The sequence below is a fragment of the Podarcis muralis genome, chromosome 4 (assembly GCF_964188315.1).
Source record: "Podarcis muralis chromosome 4, rPodMur119.hap1.1, whole genome shotgun sequence".
NCBI classification, from domain to species: Eukaryota; Metazoa; Chordata; class Lepidosauria; order Squamata; family Lacertidae; genus Podarcis; species Podarcis muralis.
Genome location: NC_135658.1, coordinates 39,281,091 through 39,307,415, shown reverse-complemented (window position 1 = coordinate 39,307,415; position 26,325 = coordinate 39,281,091). Strand labels below are relative to the sequence as shown.

The following is a 26,325-nucleotide window of genomic DNA, read 5'->3' as shown; positions in this document are numbered from 1 at the left end:
CTGTTGTTAAATATTTGGGAGTCAGAAACCTTAGCTGATCTGCAAAGATGTTGGTAGTGGCAGAAAAGCAGCCATCACAAACATGGGTTGCTCTGTGGGTAAATATTTAAATGGAAATCGTAGAATATAAAAAAGTTAACTGTTTGCATGCCCTGTCACTTTAATATTTTCCCATGCTTTTGAATCTATTGCCAAGGGAGTTTTCAAACCTGGCCAAACCCTGATCAACTAAGAAAAGCCAACTTAACTCTGCGAGGTTTCAACCTTGTCACTGTGTTCCATTGCCACTTGGCATATTAGACCATATTTACTTTAGCAATATCATTTGCTTGATGGCCTTGATTATTTGCTTTGTATGGCTGCTATACAAAATGCAATGTTGTGTAGTCTAGAAGTTGTAAAGCAATGATGTATCTACTTGTCAAATATTTCCTAGGTAGAATCCCAGACACCATAAAAATAATCTATAATAACAGACAATATTTTATTGAACAGTTCTATTTACAATACAAAAAGTTTAAAATGGAAACACTACTGTTGATTTATTGCAGTTTGATGGCTCAGTTTTAATTTGTATTCATATAAAATGCAAAATAAAATAATTTAACATTCAAGAAGGAAGCACAAATTTCCTTTCTTGGTGAATCTGTAATAGCTTTTACAAAGTAAGAGTCTCAAAATGCACACACTGCATTTAATCAAAGTGTTATACAGTACAAAATAAATAAAAAAACACCCCTTTTAAGTGTTTCATCTTACCCCTTGGTGTTAAACAAAGAGTATCGCCGAACCTTCTTGTTATACATGATCCGAACTATACAATTTATAGATGTTTAACGAATATGGCTAAATAACCAAAGTACCAGTGACCTTTCCCACAGATATCCTATTTCCAACTTTTTCTAGAAAACTGGTTGTAGAGGAAGGTTACCCAGAAAATAATACAATTAGATTTTTACATATCCTTTAAAATGAACCAAATTTATATAGTAACAAACCTGTGAACATCCTTTTTAAGTGTCTTTCAAATCCTAAAGAAACTGATCTGGAAAACACAGCCAACAGTTGGGTAGTTTAGAACCCTTTTAGGCACTAAGGGTTATTCTAAAAAATAAAGAACTGATAATCAGATATGTAACAGGGTCAGAATAAACAGAAATGCTTGAAAATAATAGAGTTTTCCCATATGATAGCATAGTTAGATACTGGGAATTCAATTAGAAAACATGGTCAGCCATGAAATCTGTATTTGTCACCCTAATTGGGGCAAGCGGAGATTGCCAATATTGCCACCAGCTGGTGAAACATAGAACACACGGCACTGTGTTCTTTTCTAGCCTTTAAATCTTAAAACAAGAAGATAGTCATGAGTTCAGTAACACTTCCATGGCTGTGGGCATTCTTTTTCTCTTGACATTAGGGTAAGGAAAAGTTGGAAAGGGACTAACAGCTGTCACAGCACATTTCTCTGGGTAAACCCTTCACAACAACTATCTATTGTGCTGTCCCTTTTGGAGGGTGGGGGGCATAAACAGCTGGAGAAATACAGTCCTGCGGACAGACAGACAGATGGAACACCATCCAATAATAATTGTTCAATGGTTTTTCTTATTTCAGTTACTTAGAATGTAGACTACCAATATATAACAGCTTTAAGCACATGAAGTTCAAATATTTGCCCCTAGGTGTTTGCATCTCAATAACTACATCACTGTGTTATCTGAATTAGCAAATCTCCACTATCCAACAAACCTTGGGCCAAAAATCTGAAACAAGGAAGACTGAACAGGATCACGGAGGGGGTGGAATCCTCCCCATATGGTCCCGGCAGCTTCAGTTCTTTGTACATCTAAAGCTGGTTCTATGTTAACAAGAAAAGGGATCCCAATTATTTGCCAGAACAATCAAGAAGTTACACCAGGGGCATGCAGGTGGTTGGTTGGTTGAAGTTTCCCATTCCCTGTATTGAGTTAAACAGTGGCAGCCTATAAACAGCCAAAACCTAAGATTGGGTTTTGTAACCTGAGCCCTTAATCAGAAAGTTATCCTGAGCTCTCTTGCTCTCTCAGCATTTTGCAGTTAGTGGGTTTGTTAGATTCTGGCCACTGTTTACGGTAAACTTATTCTTTAAAAGCCACAAAGATTGGGTTTGCAATCTTGATTTTTAAGCATTCCTGTTTTAAGGTGCCTGAAATCCAAAATATTCAGATACCTGCCAGCAGACCCATCCTTTTTGCAATACAATGGCATGTTGTCCTAGTACTAAAACATATCCAAAGCATTTGTGTGGTGGCATAGCAAAGAGATCAGATAATAACTGAAAAGTACTGGTATATTCATTTAAAATTTTTCTTTAAAAAATGGTTTGATACAACAGGCAAAGTAAACTGAAAAGTAATCATTTAAGAGAAGGGTAGTTTTTCTTTTTTACAAAATGTTTCCTCCAGCTATTTTGACTGATTTTCTACACTTTAGAAAATAATTCATCAACTTCAAAAAGGGAATCATTCCTGAGGAAGCCAAATTTTGAATACCCAATATATGGTGATATACAGAAAATAAACACAATTTCAAACTAAAGAGGTGTCCAAGATTGTTGTCCATATCCAAAAAACAAAACAGCAGAGCAGATAAAGTATCACAGCTACAATATCCACATAAACTGGAGAGGGAAAGCACTGCAAAACCCAGTTGTCTTTTAAAGCAACTTGATTATATAGTGCATAATAATTTTATTTTTTTTAAGATACTCAGTGTGATGCCACTGAAGCAGGTTTTTGAACAGCACTAATACTCTTCCATTCAAATATAGCAATGTAACTAGAAATAAATAAAAAAGCCAATACGCACAAGTCCAGGACTACCTGAATATGAATACTATTGAAAACTGAAAGTGTTATGGCCACTAGTCATGATGGCTATATACCACGTCCAGAATCAAAGGCAACATGCTTCTGAATTACCAGCTGTTGAAAAACAACCTCTTGTGGACTCTTGCTACGTTCCTTGGTCATTATCTTCATTTTGACAGAAATCCACTGAATTAAATGCCATTTATGAGAATTTCCACTTTTAATATTCCAATGATAGGAAAAAATATTTACTAATCTAGTAATGGTATCAAGCAGATTCCAGCTAAATCAGTTAAATTCCAAAATTTGTTAATGACTCCCATTTAATGTAAACTACTAAACACTTACGGGTGCCAGGGTACACAGAAACAAACAAAAAAAAAAATTGTTATATTGGATCTCAAGTGGTAAAAAGCAGAGAATCCAGGTATGGCATTTGTGTAATGTGCTATGAGAGTTATTTCCATGCAAAGTAATATTTTATAATGTGTACATAACAGAAATCTGCTATTATAATCTGTATTATATTGGGTTTGAATTTTGCTATTTTAGTATAGTCTAGAGCAGCTTTGACAGTGGGCAGAATACAAACTAGGCCTTCTGCAAAACGGTTCCTTCAAAGACTTCTGATCCATTGTTCCCACTGGCAGAAGGAAAAGTAGGCAATTGCTGCCAAGTTCAAGGTGTTGGTATTGACATACAAGTCCCTATACAGCTCAGGACCAGGTTACTTAAGAAACTGCCTTATCTTGCATACAGCCAGTAGATCAGAGTTCCTCCTTCAAGTTCAAGGATTTCAGAAGCCTGCTCCACATTAACTCAGAGCAGAGCTCTTAATGTGGCTGCCTGTTCTGTGAAATAGCATTCCTGTTGAGATATGACAGGTGGCCGCTATCTGCACTTACCAGAAATGGCTGAAGCCATTTTTGTTCCAGCAGGCTCTCCCAGCTGGGGCTTTGCCAAGAGGGTCCACTTGTTAGGGTTTTAGTATTGTCTTAACTGTATTTTATGTTTTTGTGTTTTTAAATGCTTTAAATTATTCTGTGTAAACCGCTGAGATTGGTTTAGAAGGCAATTAATAAGTGCAGATTAAGGAATACCTATGGCTCAACAAAAATCTGGATCCAAGTCAATAACCTCAAATGCATGCAAAGGTTAAACACATACTTTGGTGTCCAATACACTAAATGATAGTTTTAGTGTACAAGCATGTTTGTGTGAGATCATAATTCCATCCTTTCCCCGCCATTTGGCTAGATTTGATTATGGAGGTTTTGTTTTTAACCCTGAAATACGCTTGTTTTATGGATGAGAAGAGATAACTACGTGAACCTGATCAACAAGTTGAAATGCCTAAAATTGTGTTGATAACTCACACACCATCATTCAATGCTTTGAAACATACTACTCCACCCATATAAATGTCTCCAAAATATCTGTGGTTAGCAAAGTCTCTTGACATGTGACCTTTCATGAAATGAAAATTTGCATATTGATTTATTCAAGAAAATATTTGTTTGGATCTTATTTTGAATCTGAATGCTCTGTCTTTACATATACTATGTTATGAATGAGGTTGGTTAAAGCTTCACCTCTCAAGGCACAGTGCGAATTGTCATACATTTCAATAATCTTTCAGAAAAAGCAACTGTTTCATAAAGATAATTATATCTTCCTATACTGATTACAATATGGGTATATTCGTTTAATTCCCTGCTATTTCACCAAGAATGAAGTTATTTTGCCAAGTGCTTTTATTCCTAGGATTGACAATCTACTTTGAATCTTGTGGGACTCTAGAAAAGTTGGAAATGTATCTTTTTAAAAAATAACAACCAAGTAGCTCATTTTATAGAGGAAACTGGTCTTTCAAGATATCAACCGTACCAACATAATAACTATACTTTGAATAAAAAAATCATTTTATATTTCAGGTCAAGTTCAGATGCCTTCAATATTATATGCATTTACTTTTAAGCCTCAAACTGCATATATCCAACACTGTACTTAAATAATTTTCACTTCGCCTGCATTCTTTATAGATGTCATCTATGGGTCAGGTATTGGGGGGGGGGGGGAAGGAAAGTTGGTGCATTTGAAAGAACTTTAATTACTTGTGTTTTGAAATATTAGATTGAGACATGCTTCCATGTTTTGTATGCCTTAACATTTTTACCAGGATATGGCCATGTTCTGATCTTCTGTTACATTCACGAGTTCTCTTTCCAAAGTACAGTACAATATAAGCCAAATGCCAATGCTAAGAATAATCAACCTCTACAAACAGATGAATTTTCAATTGACTGGGTTTTATGCATACGGACATTTAATAGAATCACTCAAAATAGTTGTTATAATATAGACAGGCTTCCTTTGACTGTGCACATCTGAAAGAGGCATGTACCACTTGTGTTTCTCCCTAGTTCCCATTCAGTATGTTACTGCACTTTGAACTTACTTACACTGGAACTTCATGTAGGACCTTGTGGCTTCTAGATTACTGGTACTTTGGGGGCTTTAACACAGTTTTTCTGGACTCAAATTCTGCAGTTCCTACAGTCACTTAGATCTGACCCAAGTGAGCAAGATCATGATTTTCTTTAGTAACTTCAGACTTCTTTATAATTAAGGCCAACAAGGGAAAGACAACTGATGCAGAATATTGTAGTGCTCCACCACATCACTCTTCACTGAGAAATCTTCTCACAACATTTGATCAGGCACCTGTGAACAAATATTACATTATTATGTTTACAGTATACACAATATAGTATTTTCTATTCTTGTTTTATACTGGAATTCAGCTACTTAACAAGTACGGAATACTGTCTTCAAAAAATCACTCATACTAACTTGCTTGCCTATATTATATTCTAAATCTGACAGCTTATATTCAATTGTTTCTTGCATCTATCTACCCTAACATTTTGGATTTATTTCTCCTTAAATGTACTGCACTCATTTTCAATATTTGTCTGGCACTTGCTTGTTTCCACTGTATCTTGTCTAATGCTTTTACAACTATACATGGACCTAGTATTTCAAAACTTACTTTCATCATCTGAATCGAATCCAAAGAGTGTCCGACATTTCTTTTGTGCAAGGTGAAGCTCAAGTGCTTCTGAGTTACAGTAGGTGGTCAGGCATTTGCTGCATCTTAACCTTTCCAATTTGCTACTAGTTTTATCTTGTTCTGAATGGGTATCTACTTTCTCAGTCAAAGTTTTTCTACGTTTTGGCATGCTAATGTATCGCTCATCCAGGTAACTTGGTGGCAATGGTCTAACAAAAGGCTTTGTTAAAATTAAGCCATATGAAGTATTTTCTGTTATCAGATTTGGTTTGGAAGGCAACTGAGCAACACTGTTTGGTGGTGTATCAGGAGAGTTCTGTAAAACAGGCAGAACGGATCCATTTTCTGTCCTTGTTTTGTCAATCACACTTTCTGAATCAGTATCTAGGGATGCTGAAGAAGTCTGTTCCAGTTCACCATACCCATTGACTAGTTGGTCAGTAACATTACAGTTCTCTGAATTTGGCTCTACCGCAGGTATCTTTTGGTCTATCAAGTTCACCACTGTAGCAGGACCTTCACATGCATTTTCATTCCCATTCGGAATTACACTATTAATTTTCTTCTCACTCTGAATGTAAGTCTTTGGTTCTGTAGAATCTTTCCTTGCTTTCCATGTTGGAACTGGCAAGTCTATTACAGTCTCATTTTTACTATTACTACTTTCTTTTTCCTGGATGCTACACTGGGATTCCAAAGTAGTATCTGAAAAATTGTTTTCATCGGCTTCTTCCGAAGGACCAGTTTTGATGGAATAATGCTGAGCTTCATGCTCATACAGCAACGAAAGATCTTCATAAAGTTTACCGCACTGTGCAAAGTTACACTGAGCTTTAAACTCACTGTGGCTTTTTATATGCTCCGCAAGTTCTGTGGATAGCTTAAATCTCTGATTACAGTTAAAGTGTAAACAAAAATAAACATTTGGATAAACATGCTGCCTTAGATGATCAATAAAATGTTGAGAATCAAAAAACTTTCTCTGACAGAAGCGACATTTTCCTTTATTAGACTTCATTATGTGTTCTTGCACCTTCAAATCAGAGGGGTGAGCTTTCCGGGCATGTTTATTCAGAAATCTTATCTTTTTAAAGACTCTAATACAGCCATTAGCAGGACACTTGAAGTTACCTGCTTGGTCCATAATGTCAAAGTCATTCTGAGTGCATAACACCCCATTTACTTTATGAAGTACAGGCAACTCTTTATTTAGGTTGCTATCACTTTCTGGAAATCCTCCCATGGTTTCTGGTTCAGGAGTATTATTTGAACAGCTATCACAACTACCATTTTCGATGATGGTACCCTGGCAACTATCATGATTTTCAGTTATATCAACTAGGAGTTCAGAATTCTGCATCTCCTGATTTGTATCCGGTATGATGACAACCTCTACTTTGCTGTCTTTGCAGCTTTCCGACTTCCCATTTTCAGTTGTGACACCTGTATCGGCACAGTTTATTTCATTTACGTTAGGGGTTTCCTGATCATGACAAGTAACAGCAAGGTGACGCCTTGTCATTTTCTTGATGTGATTCTTTAAGTGCTTGAGCATTACTCCTTTTTGCCTGAATTTCCTGCGACACATTACACAGGAAAAGCTGCCTTTTTTCTGATGAGCTTGTGCATGCCTCACAATGTGACCACCAAGAAATTCCCTGTTACATAACACACAACGGTGCCTTGGTACATTATGATCGACTTTAGATGAACTGAGAGTTATATGGTTTTTCTTGGAATTATCATGTGCTCCAGAAGGGCTATCATGCTCTAGTTCTGTATTGTTTACATCAGCTATACAGGCTTGATCACCACGCAATCCTCGACGTGTCTTTGAGACATGTGCGGAAGAATGCCCTGGCGTACTTTTATTCAAATCAACTGATGCTTTCTCCTTTAGCAGTGCTAAACAGTTCTGCTTGATCATCAAGAAATTCCAGAACTCGGGATCAAAGAACAACCCCTTTTTCAAAATTGGAAGCAGCTCAAATCGCACACGATTCTGAACAGAACTGGTTTGATCGTTGTACTCTTCATCCGCACATTTATACAGATGTTCAACTGTGCTATATGATTCCAAGGTGCGCTCAAGGAAAAAGACAGAAAGAGCACATATTCTGACAATCTCCAAGTCATTTGGCAAAAAGTGAGCAATGGTTTTATATATCAGACACTTCATTTTGGGATCATCACGGAGATCCAACTGGAGAGCACTTCCACATATCTCAACACAAATCTGCAGGCCTTCTTTGCCAACCTATGAAAAAGAAATGAGACAATGTAACTTACCAATGTTTTCAAAACCCAGAACACAAAGACAATCCAATTTACTGGGCTCCTTCTACATCTCATAATATTCTACAGCTATTTACAGATTATAATATACTGAATGGAGCAGGCATGAACATCCCTGCCAAATATGTTGTTTAAAAAAAAGTTTCTGTTTAGCCCCAAAGTATTATTTTTGCCATGGTACGTTCTTAATCAACAGTTATTGTTTTCTATTACACCATGACTATTATACCAAGCCTTCAATTGGAGTATTACATCAGGGGAAGGGCCAATGAAGTTGTCTTCCTTGATATGAGCTAGACTGATGGCCTGAGGCTACAGCAGCCTCCTATATACTAGCACAACTGTTACAGATTTATAAAGGAGACCTCTGAAAGCACCAAGTTGCACCTCTGGATGTTAGAAGGAAGTCATACTTCTGGTTGTACTTTCATGGTGATGTAAAAGTGAGGAAAAGACATATTTCCCTTATGGTGCAACACACAATCTTCAGATGCACATATAATGTATGCATCTTACTGAAGTATGCCTACATTATAGTGCAATGAAATGAGTAATAAAGTTATTGAATTAATACTTGATGGCATAAGTAACAATGGCAATATAGACAAGTAACACTGGGAAGATTATTATTTTTTAAATGCATTTTTCTCGAATAAATTTACAGAATGCAAAAAACAAGCTGATGCAATAAAATCAATCTTCAAAGTTTCTGTTTAAACACCACTTGATCTTATGTCCCTATACAGACAAAGAACTACAAGTTTCACTAGTGGCACTGTGTACATTTCTGCTACAAACTAAACCATGATTTCACAGTATGTTTTGGATCTTAACCAGGATTAAAATAGTGGTTAGCATTAATTATGATTAAGAGTTATGTCTGCAATGCTCCTATCTCAGCATCTATAAACAATTTCCTGACATTTAAACTAAAAGTTCTATTATGCAACTGTACTCTGTGTACAATAATTATTCATGGTGGAATCTAGTATTTTTTTTAAAAAAAGAAGTTTGCAAGAAACAATAACTTACTTCATCCTTAATAACTTTCATGAAAGGGAATATAACTCTTATGTTTGTAGCTATCCTTAGGAGGTGGTAGCATTGCTCTACAAATACTTGTTTTGATGGATTAGATTTAAGCTGCAGTTTACTCCAAATAAAGATCAGCTCCCTATAAAACAGAAAGTGGTTTGTTAGCATGAAGCTCAAACAGCAATTCTGTAAGTGAAATATTTATAGAAGAGTAATTATGCTACTAAGAACACAGTAATTTACATATAACTAAGGATTATAAATAAACAAACACACAAACACACACACACACACACACACACACACACACAGAGAGAGAGAGAGAGAGAGAGAGAGAGAGAGAGAGAGAGAGAGAGAGAGAATATGCAGTATATCCCATGCTGTAAGGGTATCTTCAATAGCAATTCAGAAAAGTGAAACCTTGACTATGTATTAGTTACAACTATAAGTTATACTTCTACTAGCCTTTAGTAGAATATTATGAGAGATAAAGTATTTACCATATGCAATACATCTCTCCCTTTTTGAGCTGTGGAATAAGGAATGATTCACAAAGGTACAAGGCTAAGGCAGTCTTCCCTTCCTTTGCAATGTTGCAGATGATTTCAGTGCCATTCTTGCAATCAGTCCTCAGCAAGTGCTATACAATCAAAATGAGATCCATTTGAGTAAGTCTAGTAACATTAATGCTCACCATTTAACAGTAATTGGAATCCTCAAACTGCTGCTACTAGAGCGATTGCTGTCAAATATGAATGCCAATTTTATTTTGGGTTAGGATTGGGAGTGTTGCCTACGTTTTTATTTTAGAATGGAAGTATATTAAGACAGTTTCTATGCAACATATATTTGACCCTGGTAAGCAGCTAGTTTGGCAATTTGATTTCAGTAAAATGCATCCCAAAAACACTCAGTAACAATGTTAAAAGGGATAAAAAAATAAGTTCATAATATTAACACATACAGAAACTTGTGATGGAAGTTTAGCAGTAAACTATAACTTGCTGTAAACTGATGTATTTTTATTCAACTCTGTGTAAAACTATTGATTGTAACAGAGTAAAAATTGCTACCTTATTAGTTTTGTAGCAGAGTGATTGAGAAAGATAGTATCAAGTATTATTTTAATTCCAGAAAAAAAATGACTAATGTATGCATGCCATCTGTGTATAAGATGACTATTTAGAGAATTGGAGACCATGTTTTAGAGTCATCACTGCCTGTGCCATACATTTTTTTTCTGCATCAACACTGTTTCTGAACAAGGTCTGAACTGAGACTCTTGGGATTGCCAATTAGAAGGTTGGCGGTTTGAATCCGTGCGAGGGGTGAACTCCTGTTGTTCTGTCCCAGCTTCTGCCAACCTAGCAGTTCAAAAACATAGCAGTACGAGTAGATAGATAGGTACTACTGTGGTGGGAAGGTAAATGGAATTTCCATGCACTCTGGCACTTGTCATGGTGTCCCGTTGCACCAGAAGCAGTTTAGTCATGCTGGCCACATAACCCGGAAAGTCTGCAGACAAACGCTGGCTTCCTCAGCCTGAAATGAGATGAGGGCTGCACCCCATAGTTGCATTTGACTGGACTTAACCATCCAGGGGTCCTTTACCTTTAACCTTACATACAGCATTTCAATAACTCGCAAGCAATAGAAGACACTAGCTTTCAGCAGCATGGTTGTCAGTGTAGCAGGAAATTTAGTGCCACTGCTATGGAATTCTATTGAGAAGACTAACAATTAATACTGTTCCAGCCTAAAATGTTTTAAAACTGTTTTATGTTTTAAATAACATTAACACTATAAACCGTTAAAATGCAATGCATTTTCTCTCACTCCCCCCTCCCCACGCCACAAGAAAACATGGATCTCATCAGGAACTGCTTGCAATTTGGTCCCATCAATTTCACCTCTCCATTTACTTCTATATGACCCCCATCACACCAACTATGGACATCCAGTTCTGGAGTAGGGGTAGTGCAATGCTAGCATTAGGGTGGAAACAGCTTCTATTGCTCTTCAGAAATTATATTCTGTACAAAGTTTGATATTTAGTGCAGGAATTTGATTTTAAAACATCCTTGTTTTACCATTTGTCTACTTTGCTGTAATAGGAATTTTATAATTATCATCAAAACATTAAGCTATATTGTTAAGCACAAAAATGTGTTGAACAGTACCTCCTGAAAAAGCTGGTCTTCCAGTGGTGACATATAAAGACACATGAAAAATGCTTGATGGAAGTAAAGGTCTTTACTAATATCCGGATGATTCATGCAAGATTTGATTAGAGCCATTGCCTCTGGGATGCGTTCGCAGGCAATAAGGTATCTGGCACGCAATTCAAAGAACAGTGGGTTTTCAGAGCTTAAATATTTGTTAACTGGTAAAAACAAATGAAAAAAACAGTTAGATTACAAAAATCTTAAATTGCAACATAGGTTAAACAAAAAGTTCTATTTTACAAAGAGCTTCTGTTAAAGTTAACAAATTATGCTAGGTCAACCTCCCAACAAATTGCTTTGGGTATTTCTGAATTGCATATGCTGTTGTGTAAATCTGGTTATATTATACTGTATTTTTACCTGTACTTTATGTTCTAAGTATGCTGGAGGCCTTTTTTCCTGTAACAAACTAACAAATTTAATAAAAAAAAATTTTGGGTAAAATATCTAGATTAATAATAGAATGAGGTCAGTTAGGTGTCAGCTACTTTAGAAATCAGTATAAAAATTCTTACATTAACAGGAAATAGCATATCACCTCTACTGCCACATGCCTCTTTTATATTAACTCAGCCCCAGTGACTATTTAATGACAACTGTAAGCCTTTTGCTGCAATATTCTTCATTACAATTGCATTTCAAACTCCTATACAAGCAAATGTTTCACAATTGACTGAGGGGAAGATTTGTATAGACAATTGGGGGAAATGCATGGAGTTGTTCTTTGAACTCTTTGCTCATCAGGAGCAATACACAGAAATTAAAAGCTCCACATGTATAAGCGGCCAATAGGGCAAGACAAGTGTGCTCATATTAAGAATAACACAGGCCATTTATTCCACCCGTGTCTTTTAATTTCCATGGCAATTCATTTTATTCTGTTATGTGATTTTATGGGGTGTTCTTTTTTCTTTCTTTTCCATAACTGTCAGCTGCCCTGGGAATAATGATACAGCAGGGAGGAAGAGAAATTCCGTTTTGGGGGGGAAATAATGAAATTATAAATGTCAATTCTACCCCGCTATCCCCAGTATAAAATGAGTGACAGACAACCTGCAAATGAAGTTACATAAAATTATAAGTAGATATCATGATTTAGGACATTTCTCTGTGGTACTATTTTGGTCTATTTATGGAAAAAAGTTTAGTACCCAAATCCTGAGAAACTGGCTTTGCTTTAAGGACAGCTTGTAATACAGGATCTTCCCAAGGCCCTCCATCTCTGATAATTCGAGTCACCAACTCCAAATTAACGCTTCCGTATCTGCTCAAGAGGTTCTGACATTCCTAAAATGGATACAAATATTTCTTTAATACGTCAAGTGGACTGAGCTTTGTTTGTCTTTTCACAAATAAATTGCATAATTTAATATAATTCCATATACACACAGGGTGAAATACATTTAAAGCATTAATTCTCGTTTAGCTTATGTCACGAGTTAAGGGCAACCTTTTCTGTTGTTTACATTTGTATTTTCAAAGTTTAAAATAAAATTTAAAAAAATGAAGATAACAGAGATATCTTGACTAGGTGGGAGGGAAGTGCTGGCCAGTAATGCGTTCAGGTTACCCTTCTCAATGCCCCTTGACTAGCTCTCTCAATCATTCCTTCCCCAACACCCCCAGCAGCACACAAATATATCCCAGAGACTTCTGCAACATTCTCTCATTGCGTCCCAGGGTGAAGGCTGAGATGGCAGTGGCAATGCTGGGAGGCAAGCCCAAAGTGCTCAGTGTTCTTGGTGAGTGAAAAGGCTACAAGAAAGACATCAGACAATGGTATTGGCCTGGCAAAAAGCTGTGTGACTCTCAGGCTTACTTCCAATTGACAGCTCCCTGTAAGCACCTTGTCATTTAGCACTAAAAAGTTGTTTTCTACTTTCCCAGTGTGACTGTGAGGACAAGACACTGTAACTGTGGGATCCAAAGTCACAAGCTGAAAAAAGTTGGCCATCCTTGTCCTAGGAAAGTTTAGCATAAAAAGCTAATCTTACTGATCTTAGCATAAAATATTTACCAGTGATCTCATTTCTCAATTTTAAGGTTTTTCAAAGCAGGAGGCTACTTTTTGCTTACTGAGTCTCTGTCACATACTCTGAAAACTGTAATAATAGCCTTTCCTCAAACGTATGAACCATAAATTACCTGGATTGAGCCCAGCATATCTTTTAAAGGATCTTCATAGAATTCATCCTTTCCAAAGAACAGCAGCAATTCAAAAAAACTCCTAAAAATCAAAGCAATTAGGAATCAAAAACGAGGCAAAAAATGAAGACGTATTTATTTCACAAGTTTTAAGTGCAGAATTTTAAACTAAGCACCAATTTGACACTAGCCCCTGTGGGCTTTATATCAAACAAGCACCCTGAATAGCATCAGAACACATGAGGAAGCCACTGAAGATACTAGAGCACTAGCATATGTTCTCACTTATGTATCACAAAGATGAAACTTGTGTGACTGAGATAGGAAGGGACTGGGAACCTGTGGCTGTCCAGAAGCTCCTGAATTCCAACTCTTGCCAGCAAGCATGTTCAATGGTTGGGGATGACAATAATTATAGTTCAGCAGCATCTGGACAGCCACAGAATCCCCATTTCTGCTATGAAGTCAGCATTAATTCTGACTATCCCTTCCCTCGTACAGTGGTACCTCAGGTTAAGTACTTAATTCGTTCCGGAGGCCCGTTCTTAACCTGAAACTGTACTTAACCTGAACACCACTTTAGCTAACGGGGCCTCCCGCTGCTGCCACCGCAACACCAGAGCACGATTTCTGTTCTCATCCTGAAGCAAAGTTCTTAACCCGAGGTACTATTTCTGGGTTAGCGGAGTCTGTAACCTGAAGCGTATGTAACCCGAGGTACCACTGTGTTGCACATGGCTTGCCAGTCAGTATTAATTCAGTCCTATCAGTATTCAACTTCATAATGGCTACGAAGTGGGCAATCCTCAAGACTGCGGAACCTAAGAGGAGAGAGCGAGTCAACTCTAGCTTCCTGGATAATCTAACCTAATGATCCCAAATGCATGTGGTATTATGAGAAGCAACCTTTATAAGAATCTGCAAGGGATGTTCCAAACACGTTTCACTATCCATTCTGGCCTTCCTGCCAAAAATACAAGTAACTTCTTGAACAATTTTACAAGCCTCTGCTAAGGCATTCGTGACACCAACAATACCTCAAACAAAAGTGCAGATTATTTTAGTCCACAGGCAAAATTTAAAGGCATAAATGAACACATCTGGAAGCCAAACTTCTTCCTCAAAATCAGGCACAGGCAAACTCAGCCCTGCAGATGTTTTGGGACTATAACTCCGATCATCCCTAGCTAACAGGACCAGTGGTCAAGGATGATGGAAATTGTAGTCCCAAAACATCTGGAGGGCTGAGTTTGCCTACACCTGCTCAAAACCTTCAAGCTGGAGATTTCCGTGTAAATGCCAGGGTTATCGCCACCCCTATGCTGCTTCAAAGTTGGGAGGAAGGCTGGCAGCTTGAAACATTCTTCAGAGAACAGTATCATACTTGCTCTGGTGAACAAAAGTACTGAAGCATCATTGTAAAAATACAGAAATTTCACTAAGGTATAGAACACTTAGAGAAACTACAGCAATATTGACCAACTATATTGAGCTTTTTAATTTGCAGTGCCTAAGGAAGAGACTGGTGATTCCAGCCAGCAACTAGCCAAGTGTCTCCTAGTCTTCACCAGCCAAGGAAAACCTCTCCCACACCCAGTACATACTCTGCACTGGCAACTGATACTGGCTGATATGTATCAAAAAGAGACAAGATTAAGCTTTCAGTATTTCAAAACAGAGACTGTACGGGAACTTGTGACTCACAAGTCAAACTGAACACAACTATTATTTACAGAGGTGGCAGACGTGAGGCAGACAGGGGATTAAAAATAAAAGGTATTTCAATCTGATCACAGATTATTTTGATCATCATTTTAAAAAAAATGCTCAAAGCAGGTTTATCAAGTGCTTGAGCTGGTTTCCAATTTAAAATAAGCAAACATCCTAATATGGCATATCAACAATTAAGTTTCTTTTAAAAATAGTAATAACACCATCCCATCTAAAACTAGCTTTTCTATGAAATGTTCAGCTCTGTTTCACGTCTTAAATTCACAAGGGAAAATCCCCCCCCCCAAATCTATCATAGAGCTAGATTAATTAACATGTGGGAAATGAGAACTATCACCCAATAATATATATAGGCCAATCCCAGCCTTACATGTGAACACACAGGAGGATATTGTTAGTTACAAACTGAAACTTGTGAAATGGTTATGACAGCAACCATTGATTTTTGCATGGGGGGGGGGGGATGAGAGATTAATCTTCTTCACAACACTTAACTCAGAAAATACACAGAGTTGTCATTGACTATGTGTTTCTCAAGTGATGAATTATCCAGAAAATTAGGACAGAAATAGGAGAAACAAATATTTTGCTTCGACATGTTCTGCTGAAGTTGTTCTGTTTCTATTTTCCCAGGCATTTTTATTAACCAGTTGTACAGGTTTGCTGAGGCCTCAAACTATTCTTTATGGTTTCATTATATATTTTAGTTTATGATATAGTTTAGCACTTTTACTTGTTCACAACATTGGAATCTTACAGGATGAAGAGTGAAATAATAATACTTACAAGGCTAAGCTACTCAGCACATACTGCACGTGCTCACAATCAGTTGGGAATGATACACAAGCAGATGTGAAACAACAGAGCGCTGTCTGAAGCACTTGAAGCTGTGGCAGAGGAACCTGCCATCTTCCAGCATAGTCTTCCACAACCTATTGGCAGGGGAAAAGGGGGGAAAGAGTACAAATTAAATATGGTCCAAATTAGAACTAAGAGGAATCCTAACAAGTTGCAAAGCCATGGGGATCTCTTTTGTAATACAGTGGTACCTCGGGTTACATACGCTTCAGGTTACAGACTCCGCTAACCCAGAAATAGTACCTCGGGTTAAGAACTTTGCTTCAGGATGAGAACAGAAATCGTGCAGTGGCAGCGCAGCGGCAGCAGGAGGCCCCATTAGCTAAAGTGGTGCTTCAGGTTAAGAACAGTTTCAGGTTAAGAACGGACCTCCAAAACGAATTAAGTACGTAACCAGAGGTACCACTGTATTTGGCAAATGGGCAGTCCACTGCCAGGGTCAATAAAATTGCTACCAAAAATTACAACAATTTGAGACAGGACAGGAACTCTGATAAACAAGAACTAGATCTGGATGAAACTGAGGACTGCTAACACAGGCACAATATAAACAAGTGTGCCTACATACACAAAAAAACTACTGGGGCTAGGGGCCCAACAACTATTTGTCCTGACTTTTTTTTACTTTTGGAATGTTTCATTACCCATCTCAGTGATGGGCTGGAATTCTTTCACCAAATAGAATTACTGTATTTTTTGTTTAAATATGTATTTGATATATACACACCACCTCATTGCATCCATCCTCTCCATAACATTCAGAAAGCGCTAACAAGCAAGATATAGCAAAGAAATAGAAAATAAAGGGTAGTCTGAAGAGAAAACAAAGCAAAAGCAAAAGAAGGAACAAAGAGTGAGAGGTAGACCACCACCAACCTAATGGATATGTGTGGGCTTCAATGCTGATCAAATATCATATTAACAAATTATCTTTTGAAAAACTGCACTTTCTCATTTTACCTGTCGGCACCAATAAGGCCAAGTCTTAGGAAGGAATGCTTATTTGGGGCTCTTTGTTTTGAGCAAGCTGGTGTGTGCTCTTGCCAGGGAGAGGGAACAAAGGTGCTTGCAGGCATTTAGTAACAAGCAGTTCTTCCACACATCCTCCAACAAGACGGATGGACTAATAAAGACAGGAGGGGTGGTTGGAGGGGGGATGAGAATGAATACTTGAAGGGAGGGCAGTGGGGTGGCCTGCTAGAGATCATCAACATGAAGTGACCATTGCATAAGGCAACTCCTCCCATTCAGTTTTTACCACTTTGAATGTTTTACTACCAGGTCTAGTGATGAGGAGGGTATTCAGCATCAAGTATATATTGCAGAAGCTGCACAACTTGTTCAAATAATATTTAAAGCAGTATTTAAATGAATATGTTGAGTGTGCCTTGCATTTGTAAACACAATGGAATATGTGACATATTAACTACAGAGGGGACAGAATAATAATAAATAATAATAATAATAATAATAAATTTTATTTATATCCCGCCCTCCCCAGCCGAAGCCGGGCTCAGGGCAGCTAACAACACTAAAACAGTACAAAAGTACAGCACAAACAACACTCTAAAATCATTCATTATAAAATTAATTCAAATCAAGCCACTGGCAACTATTGGGCCAGAGCTCCACGAAGATTGCCGAGGGAGGGAGTCAGGCTGTGCCCTGACCAAAGGCCTGGTGGAACAACTCTGTCTTGCAGGCCCTGCGGAAAGATGTCAAGTCCCGCAGGGCCCTAGTCTCTTGTGACAGAGTGTTCCACCAGATCGGAGCCACAGCCGAAAAAGCACTGGCTCTAGTTGAGGCCAGCCTAACCTCTCTGTGTCCTGGGACCTTCAAGATGTTTTTTTTTGAAGACCGTAAGTTTCTCTGTGGGACATACCAGGAGAGGCGGTCCTGTAGGTCATAGAATCATAGAATCATAGAATCATAGAATCATAGAGTTGGAAGAGACCACAAGGGCCATCGAGTCCAACCCCCTGCCAAGCAGGAAACACCATCAGAGCACTCCTGACATATGGTTGTCAAGCCTCTGCTTAAAGACCTCCAAAGAAGGAGACTCCACCACACTCCTTGGCAGCAAAATCCACTGTCGAACAGCTCTTACTGTCAGGAAGTTCTTCCTAATGTTTAGGTGGAATCTTCTTTCTCGTAGTTTGGATCCTCTAGGTACGAGGGTCCTAGGCCGTATAGGGCTTTAAAGGTTAAAACCAGCACCTTAAACCTGATCCTGTACTCCACCGGGAGCCAGTGCAGCTGGTATAGCACCGGGTGAATGTGATCTCGCAGTGAAGACCCCGTAAGGAGTCTCGCTGCAGCATTCTGCACCCGCTGGAGTTTCTGGGTCAGTCTCAAGGGCAGCCCCACGTAGAGCGAGTTACAATAATCCAGTCTGGAGGTGACCGTCACGTGGATCACAGTGGCTAGGTCAGGGCGAGAGAGGTAAGGAGCCAACTGCTTAGCTTGGCGGAGATGGAAAAATGCCGTCTTTGTTATAGCTGCAATCTGCGCCTCCATGGAAAGGGAGGTGTTGAAGATTACACCCAAACTCTTAACGGACGTTGCTGGCACTAATTGCACCCCCGCAAGAGATGGGAGTTGCCCCCCCAATCCCATATCGTCCCGTCCCAGCCACAGGACCTCTGTCTTCGAAGGATTTAGCGTCAACCGGCTCCCACGTAACAATCCAGCCACAGCTTCCAAACATCTGGTCAGTGTGTCTGGGGCCGAGTCAGGATGGCCATCCATCAACAGATAGAGTTGGGTGTCATCAGCATATTGATGGCAACCCAGCCCAAAACTCCTGACAAGCTGGGCGAGGGGGCGCATAAAGATGTTTAAAAACATCGGGGAGAGTATCGCACCCTGAGGTACACCACACACCAAGGAGTGGCGCGATGACAATTCTCCCCCAAGCGCCACCCTCTATCCCCGACCAGAGAGAAACGAGCGCAGCCATTGAAGGACTGTGCCCTGGATCCCCACGTCGGCAAGGCGGTGGTCCAGAAGTTCATGATCAACCATGTCGAAAGCTGCTGACAGATCTAAAAGAATCAGCAGCCCCGACCCGCCTTGATCGAGCTGTCTACGAAGATCATCTGTTAGGGCAACCAGAGCCGTCTCGGTCCCATGACCAGCGTGGAAGCCGGACTGGAATGGATCCAGAGCCGATGTTTCATCCAGACACCCACCAAGCTGTTCAGCAACCGCTCTCTCAATAACCTTACCCAGGAACGGAAGATTCAAAACCAGGCGGTAACTGGATAGATCTAAAAGATCTAATGATGTTTTCTTTAAGAGCGGGCGCACCACTGCCTCCTTCAGTTCCCCAGGGAATGTCCACAGAAACACAGAATCTGTGTTTGCATGTAGATTATGAGGTTGAATCAACTGTGTTCATTCATTTATTTTAATAAAAACATTAAGTATGCTTGGCGGCATAGAAAAGTTCAGCAGACATTTAAAGATTAAAGTCTGCTGAAACTTTACTGGCATTGCTTTCCACAGGACAGGGCCAATAACATTAAAGGCTTGTTTTCTCGTTGCTGTCAAATGAGCCTTGCCAATCCCGGGGACAACCAATGAAGCTTCACACAGTGAAGAGGTCGATTTATATCCCATTTCCATTTTTTCCCATAGGCTTTTTTGCTGGATAGGATTAAATTGATCCAAATCTGTTAGTAAAAATTAAGCATATATGTTTTTAACATAAATAGATGTCAAGCATGAGATGCATTTTCTCCAGAAACAACAATACTGCAGTAATTTATAATTCTTTTTAACATAGCCATACTAGCTGCAGCAGCTGTAATCGTAGTACGTTTCCGAGCACAATTCAAAGTGGTGGTGGTGCTGACCTTTAAAGCCCTAAATGGCATTGGGCCCAGTATACCTGAAGGAGCGTCTCCACCCCCATCATTCAGGCCAGACACTGAGGTCCAACACCGAGGGCCTTCTGGCGGTTCCCTCACTGCAAGAAGCGAAGTTACAGGGAACCAGGCAGAGGGCCTTCTCAGTAGTGGCACCTGTCCTGTGGAACGCCCTCTCATCAGATGTCAAAGAAATTAACAACTACAGTCATACCTCATGTTGCGTCCGCTTCAGGTTACATGTTTTCGTGTTGCGTCCTGCGGCAACCAGGAAGTACCAAAATGGGTTACTTCCGGGTTTCGCCGCTCGCACATGCAAAGAAGCACTAAATAGCGCTGTGCGCGGACGCAGACGCGGCACTTTGGCTTGCGTCAGTTCCGTGTCACGGATGGGCCTCTGAAACGGATCCCGTCCGTAACACGAGGTTCCACTGTATCTGAGGATTAGAAGACATCTGAAGGCAGCCCTGTTTAGGAAAGTTTTTAATGACTGATGTTTTAAAGTACTTTTAATCTTTTGTTGGAAGCCGCCCAGAGTGGCTGGGGAAACCCAGCCAGATGGGCGGGATATAAATAATAGATCATCATTATCATCATCATCAATGGGAATGGTTGAAATGACACTTGTTACCCCCACCAATATCACTTAGGAATTCGGATAGAAGAGAGATGATTTCATGATAACAGGTAGCAAACTACCAGGTACAGTGGTACGTCTGGTTACAAACTTACTCCGTTCTGGAGGTCCGTTTGCAACCCAAAACCGTTCTTAACATGAGACGCACTTTCACTAATGGCACCTCCTGCTGCTGCTGCGCTGCCAGCGTGCGACTTCCGCTTGCATCCTGGGGCAAAGTTCACAAGCAGGAGCATCTACTTCCGGGTTAGCGGAAGCATTCGTAAGGAGGGTGGTACGTAACACAAGGTTCCACTGTATAAGTCAGCTGGCATCAGATACATATATACATAATTTTATTTGTTTGCTGCCTTTCCATAGTTAAAACCATGCTGACGGCGGCTTACAACATAAAAAAGCATAAAAAGTACACAATCAGATTAAACCATTTCCACATAAATCATAATATGATCTAAAATAAGGTACAAAAAATATATTAAAAACTGCAGCAACCCCACCCCCAACAAAACCCCTAAACCAGGCATGGCTAAACCTCCCCCCCCCCCAGATGTTTTGGGACAACAACTCCCATCATCCCTAGCTAACAGGACCAGTAGTCAGGGATGATGAGGACTGTAGTCCCAAAACATCTGCAGGGCCAAGTTTGGCCATGCCTGCCCTAAACAACACCCCAACCCAAGAGTCTGCTTAGCAGCCTCAGGGCCCCGCCCTCCCAGGCTAGGTGGGAAAAGGCCTGCAAGGCAGAGAGCAGGTCTTCTAGGGCTCGCAGCCAAGAAGGTCTAGCTGTTAAAGAACTAGCTGTTTTACTTGTAGCACATTATCTAAAGATCAGCACCCAAAACCAGCTTACACTTCAACTGCACATCTTGAAGCAGTCCTTTGGTCCCAGAGGTTTACCTGCCTGTAAAGAGCTGAAGGCTGCCCTGTGACATTTCTAGCATAGTATACTATTTTCAAAAAGCTTAATGTTTTCTCTTTTATATTTCCTCACTCAGTCTAGAATAGGCTAGATTTACTATGAGATAAAATTTGCAATTCAAAGTCACTCTATTGCATATACACATAATTATATGCTATGGAGAAAATGTAAAAATACAAGGTATTTTGAACCAACAACTATAAGCAAGAGCAAAGATATTAAAGTTATGCTCTTACAGATTATCAGCCAGATAAGCAATGTATGAAGAAGTAGGAGAAATGTTTACAGCCAAGATGGGGAACGTGTGGGCTTCCAGATGTGGCTGGAATCCAAATCCTACAAACCTGAGCTGGAATGGCCAATAGGGATGGTAGGCTCTGTAGTCCAGCAACATCTGCAGAACTACTTGTTTTATGATTTACAAGTTTAACAATCATGAATGCACCTTTCACTATGAAAGCAAAGAACACATTGTAGCACTATTTAAAAGTCAAGGAACACAGAAAGAAGCCAGTAGCCTGGTCCCATGATAGCTGCAGTGCAAGGGAAGCCCCTTTCTCTATGATCAGCACGGGAACACAAGATACTAACTAGCTTTTTATCAGTTATGCTAGTTGAAAGACTTCTTTTTCTCCTCAGACAACATGGAAACCAAGTAAGACAGGCTGAGGGGGAACAAAATTACATGCACACCTTCCTGGTGAGTTATTAAACACAAAGCTGTTTAAAATGCCCTTTTAACTCTTGGTCTTCAGAAGTTATTTAAAAGACTCAGCATCTACTGAGAAATGAGACAAACAGTGCAATTCTACCAAATCCCACTGTGTTCAGTAGGACTTGCTTGTTGATAAGTATGCACAGGATTCCAGCCAGAATCTTGTATATGAAAACAGGATAGTATTGCTAAGATGCTGCAAAAATATAGTCAGCTCTAGCCAAAGGGAGTAGTTGATGAAAATAAGAAATCCTGTAAGTAGCAGCTAAGTTCACTATTCCTATAAAGGCCTACCTCAAATTTCAGAACTCAGAGCTTGCAAGGTAAATGAGCACCTGCCATAAAGTACTTACCATCAAGGAAATATTTTAGTAGAATAATATTAATCAGATTATGTTCATGTAAACTAAAATGCCCAAAGACTAAAAACCAGCTCCAAACTTGGATCCCGACATGTGTTATGCATATCCTCTACCTACAAACATTACTAAGTGAACAGGTGTGTTACTCAACATCAAATTGCAAAATCAATGTCAAAGTTAGGAACACCCGTTGCTTACGCATAAGCTAGTTATGACAACTAAATCCTCCAGTCCTATATGATAAGGAATAGGAATTGTAGCCATGAAAAAGCACAGCTTCCTTTAGCTCTGTTTCACTATTGCTTTCTTGTAATAACACTGTCTCCTCCTTCCAGTTTAAGGTATCAATTTTCTTAAGGTGTTTTTTTAATATAAAATTTTTTTGACTGCAAGGTACTGCTTGTCAATACACATATATAACAGTCAGACTCACACAAGTTAATAGCCACACACTTTTCCATATCAAGCACACAGCAATGTATGTGTTATTGGAATTTATTAAAATTGCCATTTTATACCAACTACTTTACCCTGAGCATCCAATTGTGGAAATTTATAGTAATAATTCAGTAACTTTGTATATCATTTTTAAACTACTCTACACCAGTCAGGAACATATTCACAGGCTTGTACACAATGAGTGCACAAGCGAGTTTGCAACACTGCCTGGCTGAAGCAGCTCGCAAGGCCTTCCATACCTAAGCCTCCTCACACCAGAGACAGAGAAAAATACAGCTTACAAGACAGATCCTGTATGAGAAAAGAGCCAAGGAAACAGTGACAGTGGAAAGGCACAACACAGCCTGGTTTAAACAGAAAATGGAGGATATGAAGCCAATAAAAAATAGAAAGGCAGGTTAAGTAGATTTCCATTCCAGCCCTAAACACACTGATTTGGAAGTCTAAATGTTTATCAATGAAGACTGCTTAAAACTGCAAGTTTTACCATGCCAACCAGATTTTTCACCAACTAACATAGCACTGTAAGTGTGGAATATGAACTCTCAGTGCATAGAATCTACGTGTTTGAAAGAATGGGGAATGAGAGAGAAACAAAGACTGGGCCATTCACAGTCCTATTAAATCTAGTTTTTAAAAATCAAAAGCGAAGAGAGGATTACAGAAAGGATTCTTTAAAGGGTATCAGCACACAAGATGTAGCTAGCTCGAGATTTGCAAGTTAGTTTCTATCAGCAGTCTTCCTGCAAAGCATAGCATTTTATACACTGGCATTTTTTTCTGTCTGCATGCTATTAGGGAAGGGGAGAGAGAAGCACCTAGCATATATAGTCACAGTTGTGAGCTTCTGCCTGTTTTTGTCACTACACCACAATCAAAAGTGCCTAACACAGGTTACAAAGCTATGGTGTTTACAATAATCTAGTCAAGCATTTGATATACTATTTATATAAAACGCATGGCCAGTGTGAAATCAAAGCTATCTTCTGATTACCTTTGCATTAACAATCCAATATGAAGAGTGCAATCCTATACATGTCTAGTCAGAATTAAAACTCAATGAGTTCACTTACTTCCAGGTAAGTGGGTAATAAGAGTCCATCCCAAATAATTTAAATACAAAATAAGGATAGTAAAAATTGTTTTTTATTTGGCCACCAAGTCAATACATTGCTATCCAGTCAATTTTGAATTGCTGTTGCCTTATATACAAGCAACCTAGAAAAATGCAAACAATGTAGCAATGACATTTAGCTGTCATTTATCATCTTTAGGCTCTTGAAACTGCTTTAAAAATGTTTCAAACCTGGTAAATAGTTGAACAGCAAGTGTATCAAAAGTAAGCAAATAATTCATTAGAACAACTGACTCCAGGGGGGAAAAAACCCTGATTGATTCCAATGAGCATACACACCTGCAAGTAAGTTTCGCTAAATAGGGTGAACTTCACCTCAAGCACGCATTGCACAGAACTGTTAGCGTCATAAGATACCTTGTAGAAATAGCAGCCGAGCGATGTTTCAAATAATACGAACCAAGCAGTTGATTAATAAAACAAGACCACTCAACCAACCATGGCCCTCCTCTTCCTCCTCTTCCCCAGGGAACAAATGCCTTCAGGGACAGCTACCCCCTCCTAACAAACAGCACCAGCAACGCAAACTAGTTTGCCACCAGCCATTTTCCTCGGAGCGCATTTATCTTTCTCTCGTGGCAAGGAAGCCTTATTATTATTATTATTATTATTATTATTATTATTATTATTATTATTTAAAGATAGGAAGGACAGGCCAGGAAAGACTTTCCCCGGAAGAGAACAAACCTGTCTGTCTCCTCCTGCTCCTTTTTGCCTCTTGCAAACAACTCGCACCCCTCCGCCAAGCCCTGACCTCACGGGGACCCCCGCGCGCCACCCTGGCAACTTACTAACTGCCAGACCGGCGGGCGGAGAGGGCGGAGAGGGCGGGGAGAGAAGCTCCCTCCCTCCCAGCACCCCCACCGCGACAGCGCCAGGAAGGGAGGGGGGGGATGAAAAGGTCAGGCCGAGCTCCACTGTTGACACCCCACACAAATCACTGTTCCCTCTCACAATAAAAGAAGGGAGGGCCAACCACGAGCTCGTGAACCTCGCTATTCCCGAGGGGAGAAACTGACCTGAGGGGAGACTAGAGGAATGGGAGAGAAAATGAAGGAGCTTCCCCCGCGACCGGTCGTCGCCCGTGAGGGGGGGGGGGGGAAAGAAGCGAACAGGGGGCCCGGAGAACGGCGCCTCGCTTTGGCCGAGAAAGGGGCCCTCAGCGTCGCCCCCTCCGGCGGTTGGTCCGCCCCCGCGAAGCGCCTCCAAGAGAACCACCCGCAGGGGACCCGTCGCCGAGCAGCTTTTCCTGCCCGGCCGCCCCTGTCCTTCTGTCCGCCTCCCCAGCCCACCCCCACCCCGCAAGGTGTCAGCCTCCAGGGGGCGGGGCCAGCGCCTCACCTGACAGAAGCGGTAGCAATAATACTGGCTGCTCAAGGCCGGGGACAAGCCGGTGGGAAGCCGCGGCCCGGCAATGGCCTCGAGTTCCTCGCCGAGCCTCTCTGACTCCTGATCGCTCTCGTCTTCCGCCATGCTGCTCCGGCCGCCCTGCGCGTACCGAGCTCCTCCAGCTCCCCTCCCCTCTGCTCCCGATCCGCCGGATGGCCCGCCCCCTGTCGCGGCGTTCCTCAATTCCGGCACCACCCCCCAAGGACCGTCCTTACTGGCGAGTTCGCTTGTCAATCAGCCGCCACGGGCCCCCGCAACCTCCGACCCTCCGGCCGTTTAATTTCGGCACAGCTCCGGCTCTCCGGCTCCTGATTGGGAAACGCGCCTCCCTATCCGCGGCTGAACTTTCAGACCCACATTCTGATTGGCGGGAGACCCTATCGATCAACCCCCTCCCCCCTCCTAAGCTCCTCCTATGCCCTCGGCGATTGGGCCCGCATTTCATCCTTCAAAGTAAACAATCTCCGCCTCCTCCCTTGTGAGTGGGCCGCGGCCTCCCCCCTCGACTTCCGCCTCCTCTCCTCAGCGACTGGCGCGAGCCCCTGCCACTCTCCTTGTCGCGAGGCGCAGAGAACGCCGTTCGCTCCTCCCTCCTCTCGCATGGGCTTTCTCCCTTTTTCCGACGC

At 40.5% G+C, this 26,325-nt stretch overlaps 1 protein-coding gene across 4 annotated transcripts; it reads right to left on the bottom strand.

The window, feature by feature from the left end:
- Positions 1-462: 462 nt before the first annotated feature.
- Positions 463-26,087, bottom strand: ZNF654 (zinc finger protein 654). Of its 4 annotated transcripts, XM_028726767.2 has the most exons (9): positions 25,652-25,857; positions 16,143-16,288; positions 13,626-13,707; positions 12,632-12,767; positions 11,436-11,638; positions 9,756-9,895; positions 9,253-9,394; positions 5,905-8,182; positions 463-5,576 (listed from the first exon to the last, which is right to left on the bottom strand). In XM_028726767.2, the coding sequence occupies exons 1-9, from the start codon at positions 25,781-25,783 to the stop codon at positions 5,569-5,571; spliced, it is 3,267 nt and encodes a 1,088-aa protein (XP_028582600.2). In that variant the 5' UTR covers positions 25,784-25,857; the 3' UTR covers positions 463-5,568. The 4 variants fall into 4 exon arrangements, with proteins under 4 accessions (XP_028582600.2, XP_028582601.2, XP_028582599.2 ...); XM_028726768.2 differs by lacking the exons at positions 463-5,576; positions 25,652-25,857 and adding an exon at positions 25,915-26,087 and having other exon boundaries at positions 5,894-8,182; XM_028726766.2 differs by lacking the exon at positions 463-5,576 and having other exon boundaries at positions 5,894-8,182.
- Positions 26,088-26,325: the final 238 nt, after the last annotated feature.